General features: G+C 40.3%; 1 protein-coding gene across 2 annotated transcripts in view; it reads right to left on the reverse strand.

Annotated features, from left to right (window-relative positions):
* THEMIS (thymocyte selection associated) overlaps positions 1-14889 on the reverse strand; it is an 83025-nt gene that overhangs the window by 16353 nt on the left and 51783 nt on the right. For both annotated transcript variants that reach the window (XM_074862462.1, XM_074862463.1), the window contains exon 5: positions 240-393. In XM_074862462.1, coding sequence (XP_074718563.1) covers positions 240-393 — 154 coding nt within the window. The remainder of the gene's footprint in view (positions 1-239; positions 394-14889) is intronic.

Below are 14889 nucleotides of genomic sequence, written 5' to 3' on the forward strand. Positions count from 1 at the left end.
ACTGAATATTCATGCTGCAGTGTCAAACAGAGTTTAATACCATGCTGCTGTTGAGAGCTTGGATGAATTTGCCTTACAGCATTTATGGAGGAAGAACAGAAATGTTCACTTTTCATCTCTTTTGACTAAGCCACAGATTCCAAGTGAAATCACGCAAGATAATCCTGTATGTAAATTATTTATCAGGGTTGGGGTTAAGCTTTGATATATTAATACTCAAACCATAAAGCTTAACTGACCTTTAATCACACTGGTTTCCACTAATGTAGCTTTCCCAGTCATGTCCTTCTTATTCTCACGATGCACCAAATCATTTTGACAACTAACTTGTAATTCCGAAACATCGGCAGCTTGATTTGAGCACAATTTCTTGGTGGTGTCTACACAGAAATTCTGAAATTACATAGAAAAGCACATTGACTTTATATGTAAATTGTTACTCCAAACTGGATGCTTTCAGAGATGTGACATGTAAGAGTGACATTCTTTGGGTTATTTCTCTGAATTTTAACCACAAACCTGTTTGTCAAAGTCATCAGTCACATTTACCATAATGCTTGTCTTTGAGGCATGTACATCACAAAATAACATGACCAGAAGGCACTCTAGGTGAAGAAATTACTTTTAAAACATATGTCCGGTCTTTCTTTTCTTTTTTTTGGGGTATATGAAGTCATGCAAACACAAGGAGGGAGATTTATGTATCCCTTTTGGTTGATAAAGATTTCTTTCTGATTAACTATTTTTATTGTATCGATCGTTCATTTAATGAGTTCTGTTAAATATTACATTACAAATTCATATAAAGTCCGACATTTCAATTACATTTGTCCAGTAGTGTTCATAGTATAGTGAGTATAGTTAGATGATGGGAACAGACAATTATGGAGTAATTAATTATAGTGTTATTACATTGCAGAAAGTAAGTTATATGCTGCAATACTTGCATCCCTTGAAATTCAGGCTTGATACATTCATTTCCATAATTCTGGGGTTTTAAAATTCTGAGGTTTTTATGACATAAATACTTTCAGTCAAATACATATTTTTCATCTGTGTAAATAAGAGTCAATTAAAAGCGTCAAAAAGTATATCTTCAGTGAAGCTATACAGTAGCTGCAATGTAGGTACAGCCCAATTGCAATCATGATACCAGAGAGTATATATTTTAAAAAATAATCAGTATAGATTTTCCATTCAAAATCAAACGTAGATTTTCTCAGCAATGACAAAACTTCAGAGAAAGAAGGTCATGTTGGTAAAAGTGACAGTAGCTACACAGTAATACTGTCTGATCTTTTCAGAATCAACCCACAGTTTGCGAAAGCACAACACGAGCCCATATTTTATGACAATCTGCCCCTTTTGAAAAAATATATCAGCTAGCAACAAGAAAGTCACTGGTAATTGAAATAGAGATTTTGAGAGAGTATATTAAGAAGAACAGATGAGGATGAAATCTGTAAAATATATGGACAATTTTCCTCAGTGGGTGGGTCACAATATAACATAAGTGGAAGATCCTCATTTTTCAGTTAGAGGAATCTACGGTAGTTTTCTCCATTTTCTAAAATAAGCATCTGCAGGAGTTGACTGAGTTACAGCGTTCAATCCATGTTTGTGCAGTACAGGCTGTACAATGCTGGCTAGTGCTCTCCTTGATTGCAAAAGAGCCTCTGAGGTCAAGCAAAGCTTTAAGTGGTGATGTAATTCACAAAAATCTCAGGGATTTGTACAAAAAACAATACAGCTGAGAATTATTTTGCGAAGAGGATAGAAATATCAGAAGTTCTTCACTGCAGAGAATTAAAATAACCCAATGGAAAAGGCACTGTTCAAACTAGGATGATGATCGACTGGTGTGTTGTGGAATAGCTTCACTGAGGTTACAGGATCTTTGCCTTTCTTTCACCAGCACAGCATGGCCTTTCTTTCATGTCCAGTTCTTTCCTCAATCATCTGCACCTAAACATTCCTGTATGCACCACCTGTTTGTTGCCAGCCTGGCTTAGTAATACAAACACACATTTTACAGGTAGTTATTGAGAAATATCCACCTTCTGCTCAGGGAAAATACATGCTCAAATAGTGATTTTTCAAAGCTGTCACTATACTTGTCCTATCCTCAGTATTAGTCATACCTGTTTATCACAAATTAAAGGTCTTGGGAAGGGCAGGGAAATGTTATTATTCATAGGAAGATTCTTCCTGTGTTCAAGTTATTGGGCATACTTAGCACACAGAAATCTTTCACTTAAAAGTCAGCTTTCAGGTAATGAGGGAACCTTAATTTAAATAGTAGGCGTAACAAAATTTTTTTGATCATGAATTCTCTTATTTTCTAGTCAGCTCCTTATTTAACATGTTAATCCTAGCAATCAATATAATGAATGAGTATATTGAGATTATTTATTTTGCATTGCTCTAAGTAACTAGAAACAAACCTTGGTATCAAAACAGAAAGATCCCCTAATTAAGAAGAAGGCAGCTGACATTTGTGCTAATCTTATCAGTCATCAGCAAAACCACACACTGTGATACAATGGTTACCTGGGGCACCTTGCATACAAATTAAAATATGCAAAACTCAAACATTTTAAAACAAACAGAATTAGAGAAACAGAAATGTCACTTCTGAAATCTGAAAACTGTCACTTCTGCCACTGCTGAAATCTGATATCACTTTAACATTCTTAATAGCACTATAATTAACAATTATACCAGAGACCAGCAGAGATAAGATGCTTTTTTAAACTACACAAGAGTGAAGTCTTATAGTTGTCTTTCAAATACTAGGTAGGCTTAACAGCACAGGGTTTCCATCTATGTGGGGTCATTGTTCCACTAATTTAAAGAGGTCAGAATATCAGCCATGGTTTTCAGTACTCTTACTGCCAGAAGAAACACTAATTCCATTAAGAACCCACAATCTGCACTACAGTCATTTGTTATAACAGACTACGCATGAGGAAAACCCAAATCTCAGCATTTGGAAAATCCAACCAACAGCTACAGGTGCATGAACTAAAACTTCTACCCCAATGGCTAAGCATTGTCCATTACATCCCTAGGTTCACTCATTGTCCAGAAAAAACTCAGAAGACAAGCACAAAGCCATAAAGGTAAGGTAGCCTAAGTCTCTGTGAAGTTCATCTCAGGAAATAGGAGGTGTTATAGCAAACAGGATACAAAAAGGTCTGAGAGCAAAGGTGAGAACTAAAGTGTTGGACATGCATCACTTCAGTAAGAACAGGAGTTTCGGCATTCTGCAGAAGCTGCAAGTGCAGTTTATCGAAGATGCATGAACTGAAAGCACTGCAGTAGCAAACTGAGTTTCAGAGTGAACGGTTTGAATTAATTTCCCTTGATTACCTGAAGAGCTTAATGTACTGCATTTGTGGGTGTGTGTGTAAGCTCTCTTCTGCAAGCAAGGTTTACCTCTGCTTGTCTGCTTCAGAAGAAGCGAAACCTGACAGCAGTTCTTATTCTTAGAAATGGCACTGCACAAATAGTAACCCTTTGCCTGTCTACAGCCCCAGTTGCACAAAACCTGTTCCAAAAATGCCAATTTCCTCTGCAATTTAAGCATATGCTCACAGCTCCAAGGTGTGTTCTCCTCTGACTTAAAAAATTTGGGCTATTAGCAGTTGTCTTTCCTTTGAGGTTTTTTGGGGTTTTTTTGTTGGTTTTTGTTTGTTTTGTTTGGTTTTGTGTTTGTTTTTTTCTTTTTTCTTTTTTTTTTTTTTTTTTTTCCCCCTGTAATCCCTCTCTATTCATTTTCTCCCTACATTCAGGTTTTTACTCTTTTTCCTGAGCCACCTCTTCTTCAGGCTGAAGAGTTTCTGGTCTATTTAATCTTCCCTTCTACAAGAGCCAAATTGTAATCCATGATGCACCAGCTCCTGAAATTCCCATTTCTTTGCAAGATACAACTTAAAACTACTGAAGGCAGTCCATATACCACACATACTTCAGACAAGCAGTATTTGGTCACAGCTACTCAGTAAGCCAAAAAAATTTGTGCAGGAGTTCTTACAATTAAAAAAACCCCCAACTTTGGAGGCACCCAGCAAAACTAGTGTAACCTCTGAGATAGAATAGCAGAAAGATAAGCTTTTAAAGCAAGTAAAAATAAAAAAGGCTGTTAAATCTGTTTACAAAAAAATAAAATAATACATGTGTTCATAATACACATTATTGTTTTGGTTTCTTTTCATATTTCTTTTTCTTTTTTTAAGGAAAGAAAGCCTCAACAGCATCTAGAACGTTCAGAGTAAAGAAGGAGAAACAACATTTGTTTAAAGTACAGAAAAATGTGGGAGTAAATATGAAACCAACAGCTGTCATAGTCTTTGAAAATGCTGTGAGAGATGTAGTGGCATAAACCAATCTGAAAAAAACTGTGCTTTTCCAGACAGAAAGTCAAGCTGTTATATGATTACAGATGACTCTAGTGAAGAGGAGTACTCATTTGTTGGAGCAATCAGTGCTGGACATGGCACTACACCTTTGGAGCGCATTTATTATGAGTCACCTATGCTAGTAGATACAGATCATAAACATTTTACTGCACTCTTTAAAGACAGCTTGGAGTGGCACTCTTTGCTGCCTTCAGAAACTCAAGCCAAAGCTCTAGATATATATCTTTGCTTTGGCATATACTGCATGGGTATATTTATCTGTAAAATGCTTAATTGCTGCATGTACCTTTCAACCAGAAAAAAAGCTATATACATAGAAAGAAAGTCTGATGAATGATTTTGCAGTCCAAACACATTTCACTGTTTCCAGACATAAAAGACAATGTATCCCCACAAGCTACAAAAAGATTCTGTAGCAGAGTCTCACAGCACTGTATTCATGGCGAAGCCCAAACCAGGCTGAATGAAGCTTTAGCTTTTAATATTTCAGAGAATACTATAAGCAAATTATGGGAGAGGGGTAGAGAGACACATCTCAGTCTAAGTGAGACAGGGTATTCATAGTTGCTGGTTTATAGAGAAGACTTATGAGTTTCAGAGCAACCTACACAATGACAACCTACCTATATCATTTTTTCTCCAACCTTCATTATATCTGCATGACTTTCTGCAGGGGCAGTTTGGAACTGCAGCGAATCAGAGAAGAATCACAGGTTCTGATTCCCATATTGTATCAATAGAGGTTATGCGCTACCACAATCAGAGCCTTAGACCACCCTGAAACACAGATCTGAATTATTTCCAGTTTGCAAGAGCATAATCTGGAGTAACTACATTCTGGAGTAACTACATTCTAGAGTAACTACATCGGTCAGATTTACACCAATGTTAGTCAAAATAAAATTTCATCCACTGCATGACTAGAAGTAGGAATGGGTACTTCCACCTAACAGATGGGAAATACAAATTCAAGTAATGGAAATACATACATGGAAACTGCTGACACCTCTCTGGAAATTTGCATTATTATGGCAGACAGCAGTGATCTATTCCACTTGAAAGGAAACAATTACCTTTAGATTATTAGTCATTTGTATCCCAAGGTAGCCTTCTTGCATGATCTACTGGCAAGCCAACTCGTCTTGCACATCAAGGTAATTTTTGCAAGGGCACAGTATACCCACAGTTAAGGGTGCTGACAAGGGTCTATGATTTTGTAGTAAAGAATTTTAACAGTCTTCCCCATTGCACTGATTCCAGCACACGATATCAAGCCTTCATTTTCCACAGTCCATTGGAGTGTGGAAAAGGAGAAGAGCTAGTTAGAAGATGCTTCAGAAAGGCCATGGGCAATAAAGAGGATCCTCATTTAGCCTCATTAACATACAGGACGGGAGCACTTCGGAGAATTATTATTTGCCCGCAGAACTCATAAGGTAGTATAAACTACAGATGAACTATTTTTGCCAAAGAAGGGGTCAAGGTTATATCATTTCAAAGACAGGAACAAAATTACATTAGTTAGTGAGTTCTCTGCCTAAAAGGGGCATGAAACATCTGAGCAAATTAAGGTTTTTTGATCAGGGTTCAAGCTCTTAGCAGGTTTATCCCTTACAAGGTACTTTATGTACGTGCCTACAATATCACAATTAATTTGACTTTCATTGGCAGTAGTCTGGGTTTTCCCAAGGTTTGAGAAGGGGAAGGCTATCTAATAAAGTCATGCTAGATTGTAGGCAGGTGCCACTGTAGGCTCATTCTTGGGGTTCAAACAGTGTATTTAAAAAGCACTATTTTCGTAACTGTAAGGACGGAATTAGTTAATCCTCGTTCAGCACTTGAATAAGAATATTTGGATTTAAAAACCAAAACAGAGCAGGAAGTCATGATCTAGTCATATCCATTTCTACAAAAAAAAAAAAAAAAAAAAAAAAAAAAAAGTGAATAATGCATCAAACCGAATGGCCTTGGAGAAGTCAACGACCCGCGGACCGTTCCGCGTTTTCCCCGCTCGCAGTTCCTCTGTCATCTTGACCAAACACTCCGACGAGATACTGCCAAAAAAATTTAAAAAAGAAGAAACAGCGAAGGAAACGCCACTTCTCCGAGCGCGGAGCCGGGCGCCGTGTTTGGGGGGGGGGGGCGCGGGGCGGACACACACGAACCTCGCCCGGGGATGGCGGGAGGGGGTCGGGCCGGAGGGCGGGCGCCGGGAAGGGGCGTCGGGCGCCGCTAGGTGGCGCTGCCCCCCCGCCGGATGGCCGCCGCCCCGCCGAGCCTTCCCGCGCAAATCGGGGCTGGAAGGGCCGGCGCTTCAGCGCTGACACGGGGGGGAAAAACTTCGGCCACAAACTCTCCTCTGACACAGATATCTCCTTCTGGACCGCCCCTTCCACCCACCCTCCACCCCCCCAATTTGAAAGCACAAACACAACAAATTTTGCGGCTGTACCTGTGTCTAGGCAGAAAGAAAATATTTCTGATCAGATTTGATGATTTTTTTTGGGGTGGTGATATGTGGTGAAATGTTAAAATCTGATAATTAAACAGGGTGAGGATTAATAATTTGGAGGGAGTAGCAAATGGGGGGGAAAAAAGGGATCCAGCCAGCAGAATGACCTTTAAAGAAGGGCTGCAGTATGGGCACGGTACGCAATTTTCAAGGAAATTTCATGAGGGCTTTAAGGAGGTAATTAAACACTGCTACTCTTTACTGACAGTTCCCACAGTTCAGGTAAATCTTCCACAGCTGATTGAGACAAAATAAGTTGCATTATGTTATTAATAAAAAAACATGCAAGGGTGTACTGCTATTACATTCTACTAAAATTCTTTGCTTGCTCCAGAAATTCAGAGCCCCAAGCTTTTTGTTCTTAATCCAATGACTTTCATGTACTCATTCACTGCTCACAGTACTCATTTAATCATTTATTGTTGAATGAGATATTTTTCTTTTCCAAAATCTGTCCCAGAATAGTACAGAGTATGTCTCAAGAGACTTTAAAATGAAGCTTTGCTACCAAAGGGTCTTTTATGTCAATGGGTAACTAGAGCTGTCAGCCTCTTTTCCCAGACATTTTTCTCCTGCTCTGTGTGTGTACAAGCAAAAGAGAACAGAAAATTATGTTGGGCACCCTTGAGGGGCCCGAGACAAAACAATGCCTGTATTGGCCAGCACAAAATCACCAGGCTTACACCTTCAGCTATTAGTGTTACAAATCAAAAGGATATTTTTAAATTTTTTTAGCAATAGTTCAAATACAAAATACAGAACTGCATAATGCCCTCCCAGCTCCCTCTCCTCTCACTGCTAAATACATAAAGGGGGGAGCGCTTGATCCCCGGAGCCTCAGAGCAGAGAACAGCTTTTTCATATACATCTGACATGTATATGTTAGCATTACATTTATTTTTGCAGATACGTCTTTATCTTAAGGCCTGTTTTCTTCTGAGTACTTAGTCTTAAACAGCATTTTCTTTATTCAATGTACTGTGCAGTGGAAGGTAAGTATTGTTTTCTGCATTTTCTATGCTGGCAAATTGAAATGTGCTGTTTCCCACATAGCTTCAAAGAGTGGGTAGGAACCAGTGAGGTGTCCCCAGCTGTCACCTTTCCATGGACCCTGCCTCTTCACCACCCTGCCTTTGCTGCCAGCAGCGCTGCTTGCCTGCCCTGCCCCGGGATTGCAGCCACACATGCAGGCGCTCAGCTACAGAAATTAGGCCTGGGCTGTCTCATATTGGGCAATGAAACACAGTTAGCAGCCACCTGTGAAAATCCTGGTTTCCATGGCATTCACAGCCTGAGAAGGCAACCGTGAAAGGAAGCAAGAAGAGGACCCCATTGTTTGATGGAGAGTTCGATGCCTTAACCCCAAGGCAAGCTTTGCTCTTCTCCTGGGCTACTTGCCCACTAAGCACTGAAGTTCTTAGGAGAAAAAAAGTGTAAATCTGAAATGTAAATTATTAAGACCTGCTTCTGTATTACAAATACATCTCACCTCGGCAAATGGAAGTGCTTGTTTGTTCAAAGACTATGAAATGTTACATTTTGTGAAATCACCACTTAAGCAGAAGATGCGAATTCTTCTCATTTATCTTAATGGGACATTAACTGGAAATTTAATTACAAGGGAAAGCTAATTATCTGCAGGTTTGCCAAACTGCAGATGGAATCTACTCAACAGAATGAAATCTGAATGCTGAAGCTGATGCAAACATAAGTGCAGTTTAGTGTGGGGAAAATTTGAATTGAAATCAAATGAAAAGAACAAAATTTCCTGTAACTCCTGACAGAGAACCTCAAACAAATCACTCCTCACTGCACCATTCCCCCGGCTGTCTCTCCCTCAGTCCTCAGATCTTCTCTGCCCCTAAAAAATGAAATAACAGTCATACTAGTTCAGGTCAAAATGCATCTCAGTCAGTGCTTTTTCTTCCGTTGCCCTAAGCAGACACCAAGGAAGAGTAAGGACAGAGTGAGGCGATCTGCTACCTCCAAATACACTCTCAGCCTCTTACTATTTTCAGCTCAGGGAATTTCCTGAGTTTGACGTGGTTTGTCTGTTAGTAACTCTCAGAGGGTCTCTGTTCCAAGTATTTGTCCAGTCTCCCCTTGAACTCCTGATCCACTTCCAGCCTTGTTCTGGCTCCCCTTGGTCTGAATGTATCCTGCCCCATTTCCTCTAATTGTGGCCCTGCGGAGAGTGGGGAGGAGGAGGAGAAGGGGAGAAAGATTTTTAAAATAAATTGTTTCCAAGTTCTTACTGCTGTGTTGCCCCTCCTAGCATGAGTCTACAAGTCCAGCTGCAGAGCTCACACTGTGCTTCCTCTTACTGCATGACAGAAAACACTGTGTGTGGCAGACAGCAGCCTTAGGAAAGCAGCAGGACACCACGTTGGTAGGAATTAAATATTTCAGACCAGATTCGGATCTCAAAAACCAGGTGTAAATCTGGAGTCACTCCCCGCAGTTTGGAAGAATTATTCTGGATTTACTCAGTCATGGCTGAATTCAGCATCAGGCTTCTTATTTTTCAAAATCACCTGGTTTCCAGGCCACAGTGGGGAATGTAACAGCAGGACCAAAAGGAAAATGGGTTATTTTATTAATAAATGCATTCTTATTCTAACAGGTATTTCTGCAACATTTGTATCCCTTCAAGAATTTTGCCTTCTCTCACACGTATACACATATAAATGTACACAGAGGTATGAGTATATAAATATTTCAGCTTACCTACTAGAAGCCAGTCTGTTTTGGCATAAAGAAACTATTCTGCCCCATTTTTCGCTTCCCTCTTTTTTCTTTATTCTCTGACACTGAATTCACTTGCAGCTGTGTTAAACTGCACACCAGTGATTAGCAAACCTGGCCAAGTCACAGGGGGTTTCGGTTTGTTGTCAATACTGAAAAATGCCCTGGCGAGGAGCTGGATTCTTCTGCATCAGGAAGGACGTTTGAATTCTCTAACTTCTGGCAATTGGGAAGTGTCTACCCTCCAGAAAAGATTCACTTCTAATTACAAGTACTTATCAAAACTATTACAAAGGAACTTTTTGGCCTGTTTCTGTCTGTTGACATTTTAGATTTCAAATTTCTTCAGTTCATTGTGGGGAACAAAAAGTAAGAAGAGGAAAGGCTTGCAGGAATGTTTGCTCTCTGTGCCCACTTCTGCCTCCCACCCCCGTCGCTGAATCACCCTCCCTCCCGAGCACTGGATCTGGCTGGAGCTACCAGAGGTCTGAGAGCTCTCCCTGGGTTGTGTCCATGGCAAATGGCAGGCCCTGGTCAGCAGCCAGACTGAACCCACTCCATTTCTAGGTTCTTTCCAGAGAGTTGGGTTTGTAGGATAGACTTGGCACTCAGCGGTCTTCAGAGCTATGCCGCTGTGGCATTTATAAGGCCTTTTAAGCCCATTCAAAAAGAGACAGGTGTGAAGAAAGGATCTGTACAAATCCCAACCTATTATTTCTTGGATCAGTGTTAAAATTTGGCTTGCAGAAAAACACCTGTCACCCTAGTAAGGGGCATGGAAAACTGTGATGGTGGTACTTCACTCGTACACTAAGAAATATTGAATATCAGAAGAAGGTTCATATTCAGTCATTTTACTGTGGAAGTCAAGGCCTGTAACACACATGTTCATATTCATGCATAATGGGTTAATTCATAAGACACAGATGGATATGCCATACCACAGGCTTCTTCCAACACGGCACCACTGTGCTTTGCCTCCTATATCTTCTTCCTTGTGGTTACATGGCAATTATGTGTTTTCTTCCCTTGCAGTGACTGTGAAGGTATCCTTGACACTCATTTCTGTTGCTCCTAAAGGAACTACTCTGGAGACAGTAGTTACTCATTTTCAATGTATTCTGTTTATTTAGGATACTATTAAAAAGATGAGCATAAAAACGTACCCACCTTCTGTGCTGCAAAACTATGGCTTAAGTTATAGCTAAAGTAAAATACAGGTAAACTAAAATTCTCCCAGTATTGCCTCCTAAAATTATACTGGCTTTCACACTGAAACTGGAGCTAAATCAGATGACAATGGATTAAGCACAATCTAAATCTAAATTTGTTTCACAACTACAAAACACATAAAACAATTGAAAAGCCACACATGGGAGAGAAGAAAGAGGAAGTCACCTAGGAAAGAGAAGCTTTTTCTTTTACACGATTCCTCAAAGTTATTTCAATGGGAAATAAATCACATATCTTTGTGAACATGAGTACTCTCGTGTAAACCAAATGCACATGCTATTCCATGTTTGGAATTTAGTATTTCAGAAAGGAAACAGAAAACAGACCTCCAAACTGTTTACCACCTTGTCCTCCCTCCATTCCTTGCAAATTCTGCATATTTGCATTCTATGATCAGTAAACAGCATGGAGTCTTGTTAGATATGCCACACTCCCTCCCGCAGCTCACGGTGAAAAGCGAAGGCTGTGTTCACTGCGAGGGACTGCCAGCACGGGATCTCAGAGCAAACAAGGTTCTCTTCGGCTGGTCTCTGAGGACACATGCCAACAACTCAGGTGGACTGGCTAAAGAGATGTGCTGTGTTGTCATTTTTTAGCCATTGTATTATTGTTCCTGAAGAGGCTCAGAGACCTATGTTTTAAGCTCTTAGAGGAGCTATCAGAACTGGGGTGTGGAAGCATCCTATCATGAATGTTGGGCAACGCTACCTTGGGCCTTCATGGGTACTGCTGCTGCTGAATCTTAGTTCAAACCCTCTCTGCAGGAGTTTGGAGAGGATCAGTAACGGCACAATCCTTCACAAGCAGGTAAGAAACCCTCTGAGAAATTTTGAGCTCTAGCTTTGAGCTTTGAGCTCTTCAGCCTGCATCGCTTGATTTTTCAAGACTACCTGGCTCAAAATAACATGCCCAGTGGTGAGAGGGTACCCCTGACTGGTCAGTTGAAACAGGTCAGCTCCTACACACCATCAAGGAAGTTAAGACAAACTTGAAGGTATAAACAATATGTCTTCATTCCTCTGATCTTTTGGATATATCATACAGGGCAGGCAAGTACTTCCAGTTGAGACAAAAGGTTTGGGTGAATCACATGGTGAATATATGAGCTGTATTTGATGATCTTGTTAATGTTCTTACACTGTCCTTGGGGAATATTGGTCTTCAAGCTTACAGGAAGGACCAAAAGATCTCTTTCATTCTCAGTCCCTGGGGCAATCTCTTGCTTATGTTCTCAGTGCATGGCATTATCAGGATACAACTTGTCTCCTGGTGAGCTCTCCTGGCACTGATGATGAAGCTGACAAAACTGTGTTCAAAACAAACAGATTTCAGCAAACTGGTTGCCACTGCCTGTTTTACATGCACAGCCATGTTCCCACTCACCTGTCTTGAGCAGACAGATTCTTTGTAGTCCACCTATCAGTGAAAATGTTCTTGCCACAGCTTCGGTAGATTGGATGTGAATAGTCCATTAAGTAAATATTGATGCTTTGCAAGTATAATTAAGAGAATCATGCTTTTACAGGAGCCAACACCTGTGGTTTATTTTTGTTGGACACAGAAATGTCTGTGATAAAATCTTTTAAGGTATTTAAATATTTAGGTAATTTTTAGGCCTTTAGGGTGGATTTTATTCTCAGTCAGACAGCATGCATGACGAATAGGTCTCCTTTCTCTGCTTGTCTCTTTCTGATATGGGACAATTTCTCCATTATAGAATGATACTTCAGCTATAATAACAGTTGGTTTGCTCGGGTTAAAAATAAGAGAATTTCATTATATTCATAAAAATAAGGGATTTCATTAATCTCACTGAAGGTTTTATCTCACATCTGTTCATTGAGTGCAGTAGCTTAAAAGGAGAGCATGACGTTTCAGCCATTTTAAGTATGCATTTCTCTTAAAAACTAATGATACCCCAATAAAACCTTGGTTGTTAGTTCCACCATTCTGCAGATGACACTAATGATTACGCAGCCCTGAAAGTGGATGTTGCTTCTCCCCACTTCATATTCGTTTGTGTTCAGAATATGTCCAACTTCATCAAATATTGTCTGAACTTTGCATATAGTCTCAAGGTACTAAACCAGGCCTTTTAAACCATTTCTTTAATATTTTTCTGGAAGACCCTATGTTCAGAAAACATTCTAAATGATAAGTATTTGCATTTACTAACCAAAACAATGAAGTCAATAATTCCATACTATGTTTACAAAGCCCAAGAAGACATCCACACTGGTAGGTTTTTAAGCACTGATGCAGCTGATCAATTCATTAAACAGCTGTTGGCATGGATAGTCCTGATGTGTCCCGTGTCTAGGCACAGACACAGCAGTTAAATTCTGAGCTGTCAGGGCAAACACATACATCTTCAGAGGGCTTTGCCACAGTGACCACAGATATACACCAGATAGAAGATTCTCTGAGCAAATAAATAATTGTTTGGAGGACAATGCTTCAAACTATTGACAAGAAAGTGCTTTTCAGTTTGCTCTGAGGACAAAGGGCTGTGTAACTCTCGTGAGCTTGGTCACAGAGGACTGCTTTGGTTTCTGCAGTCCACTGAATTACCTTGGAATTTAGAAAAGGTTTTATTTCTGCAGCCTAAAATTTTATCTCATTCAGTCTTTGAACAAAGCTTAATTGTTCATTTGCTTTTCAGTTCAGCAGCCAGCCTTTAAAAATATAATGCTGTCTTCTCCTGAGGCTTCGTGCTCAACATTCACATGGTCAGCTGGTTCTTTTTTTCTGCTGTCGATACTTTCTTTTCATGAGATGGAAATTGAGATGACCCCAAGCAAGCTCACAGAAGGTTTTAAAAGACATTATTATGACATCAATCTTGTGCCAGTCTTGAGAGGTAATATTTGTAGTCTTATCACCTGCACAAGAAAGACGACTTTCTCACTCTTACCAACAGCAAATAGTTCAAACATGCAGACTAATCTTCCCTCAACAGTCTGTGTCACACATCAGATTATTAGTAAAGTTTTAATGGCCCACATCTCAGAGGAGTTGTAAGCAACATCTCAGGCTGGTCTCCCAGACCTACCAACTCAGCTCTCATGCTTCGGCTCCAGAACTCAAAAGGAGAGTGTGTCTGATCAAACTGGCAGTGTTGGCAGCAGCAGGACTTTTTTTCCTCAGCTGAAATGACTGCAGATCTCTATCCTCCCTTCCTTTACTTCATCTGGTTTCCAAAATGGTGACAAGGCAGGAGAATAGGAGTCTGGGCTCTTGGCTGAAGTGGCGGGAGTTAGTTGGTGCTGCCTCAGGAAACTGCCCGGCGCATCCATCCAGAAACGCGGGGCTTGGGGAAGAAAGACTCACCACAGCCAGCTGTGAGAAGACATTTCTCTCTCCAGAGCTGCTCTCTTCTCTGTCTTTCACCAAAAATACAGATTGTGGAAGTATGGTGCTGTGGAGGGGCATGGCATTGAGCAGATGCAAAAATGTTCCAGCACCGGAGAGTCTGGGCTCTCTCCCAGCTGTGCCTTCGGCCAGCTCCCATGAGCAGATCAGGACTGCTGTAGATCATGCAAACAAAGAGGCATGTGGCAGAAGTGAAATTGTCTGAGCTGAAACAAAATGGCAAACCTGAAATAACCCCAGACAAGTCACAGAAAGATAAGGTGGCCGTTACTTGTTTCAAACTGGTTGAAAAACAGCTTGCTGAGAGTTTAATGAAAGCAGCACAAAAAAAAAAAAAAAAAAAAAAGCAGCTCAAAAACATTTGGCTGATTTTGGCTATTGTTGTCTTCTTGACCCAGTGAGAAACAGATTAATGCAAGAAAAATATCTAATCAGCTGGAGTAAATTAGTCTATTAAAATCAGTGTGCATCCTTGTGTGAGTACAGCTATGCTCATTCCTAATTGTTTACAGGAGCAAAGCCTTAGAGGCTTTGACCCTGCCAACACATTCACACATACTTAAGTTTACCACGGTGAACAATCCCATTTGGCAAATGGAAAATCTC

Source organism: Strix uralensis, chromosome 3 (genome assembly GCF_047716275.1).
Source record: "Strix uralensis isolate ZFMK-TIS-50842 chromosome 3, bStrUra1, whole genome shotgun sequence".
Taxonomy (NCBI): Eukaryota; Metazoa; Chordata; class Aves; order Strigiformes; family Strigidae; genus Strix; species Strix uralensis.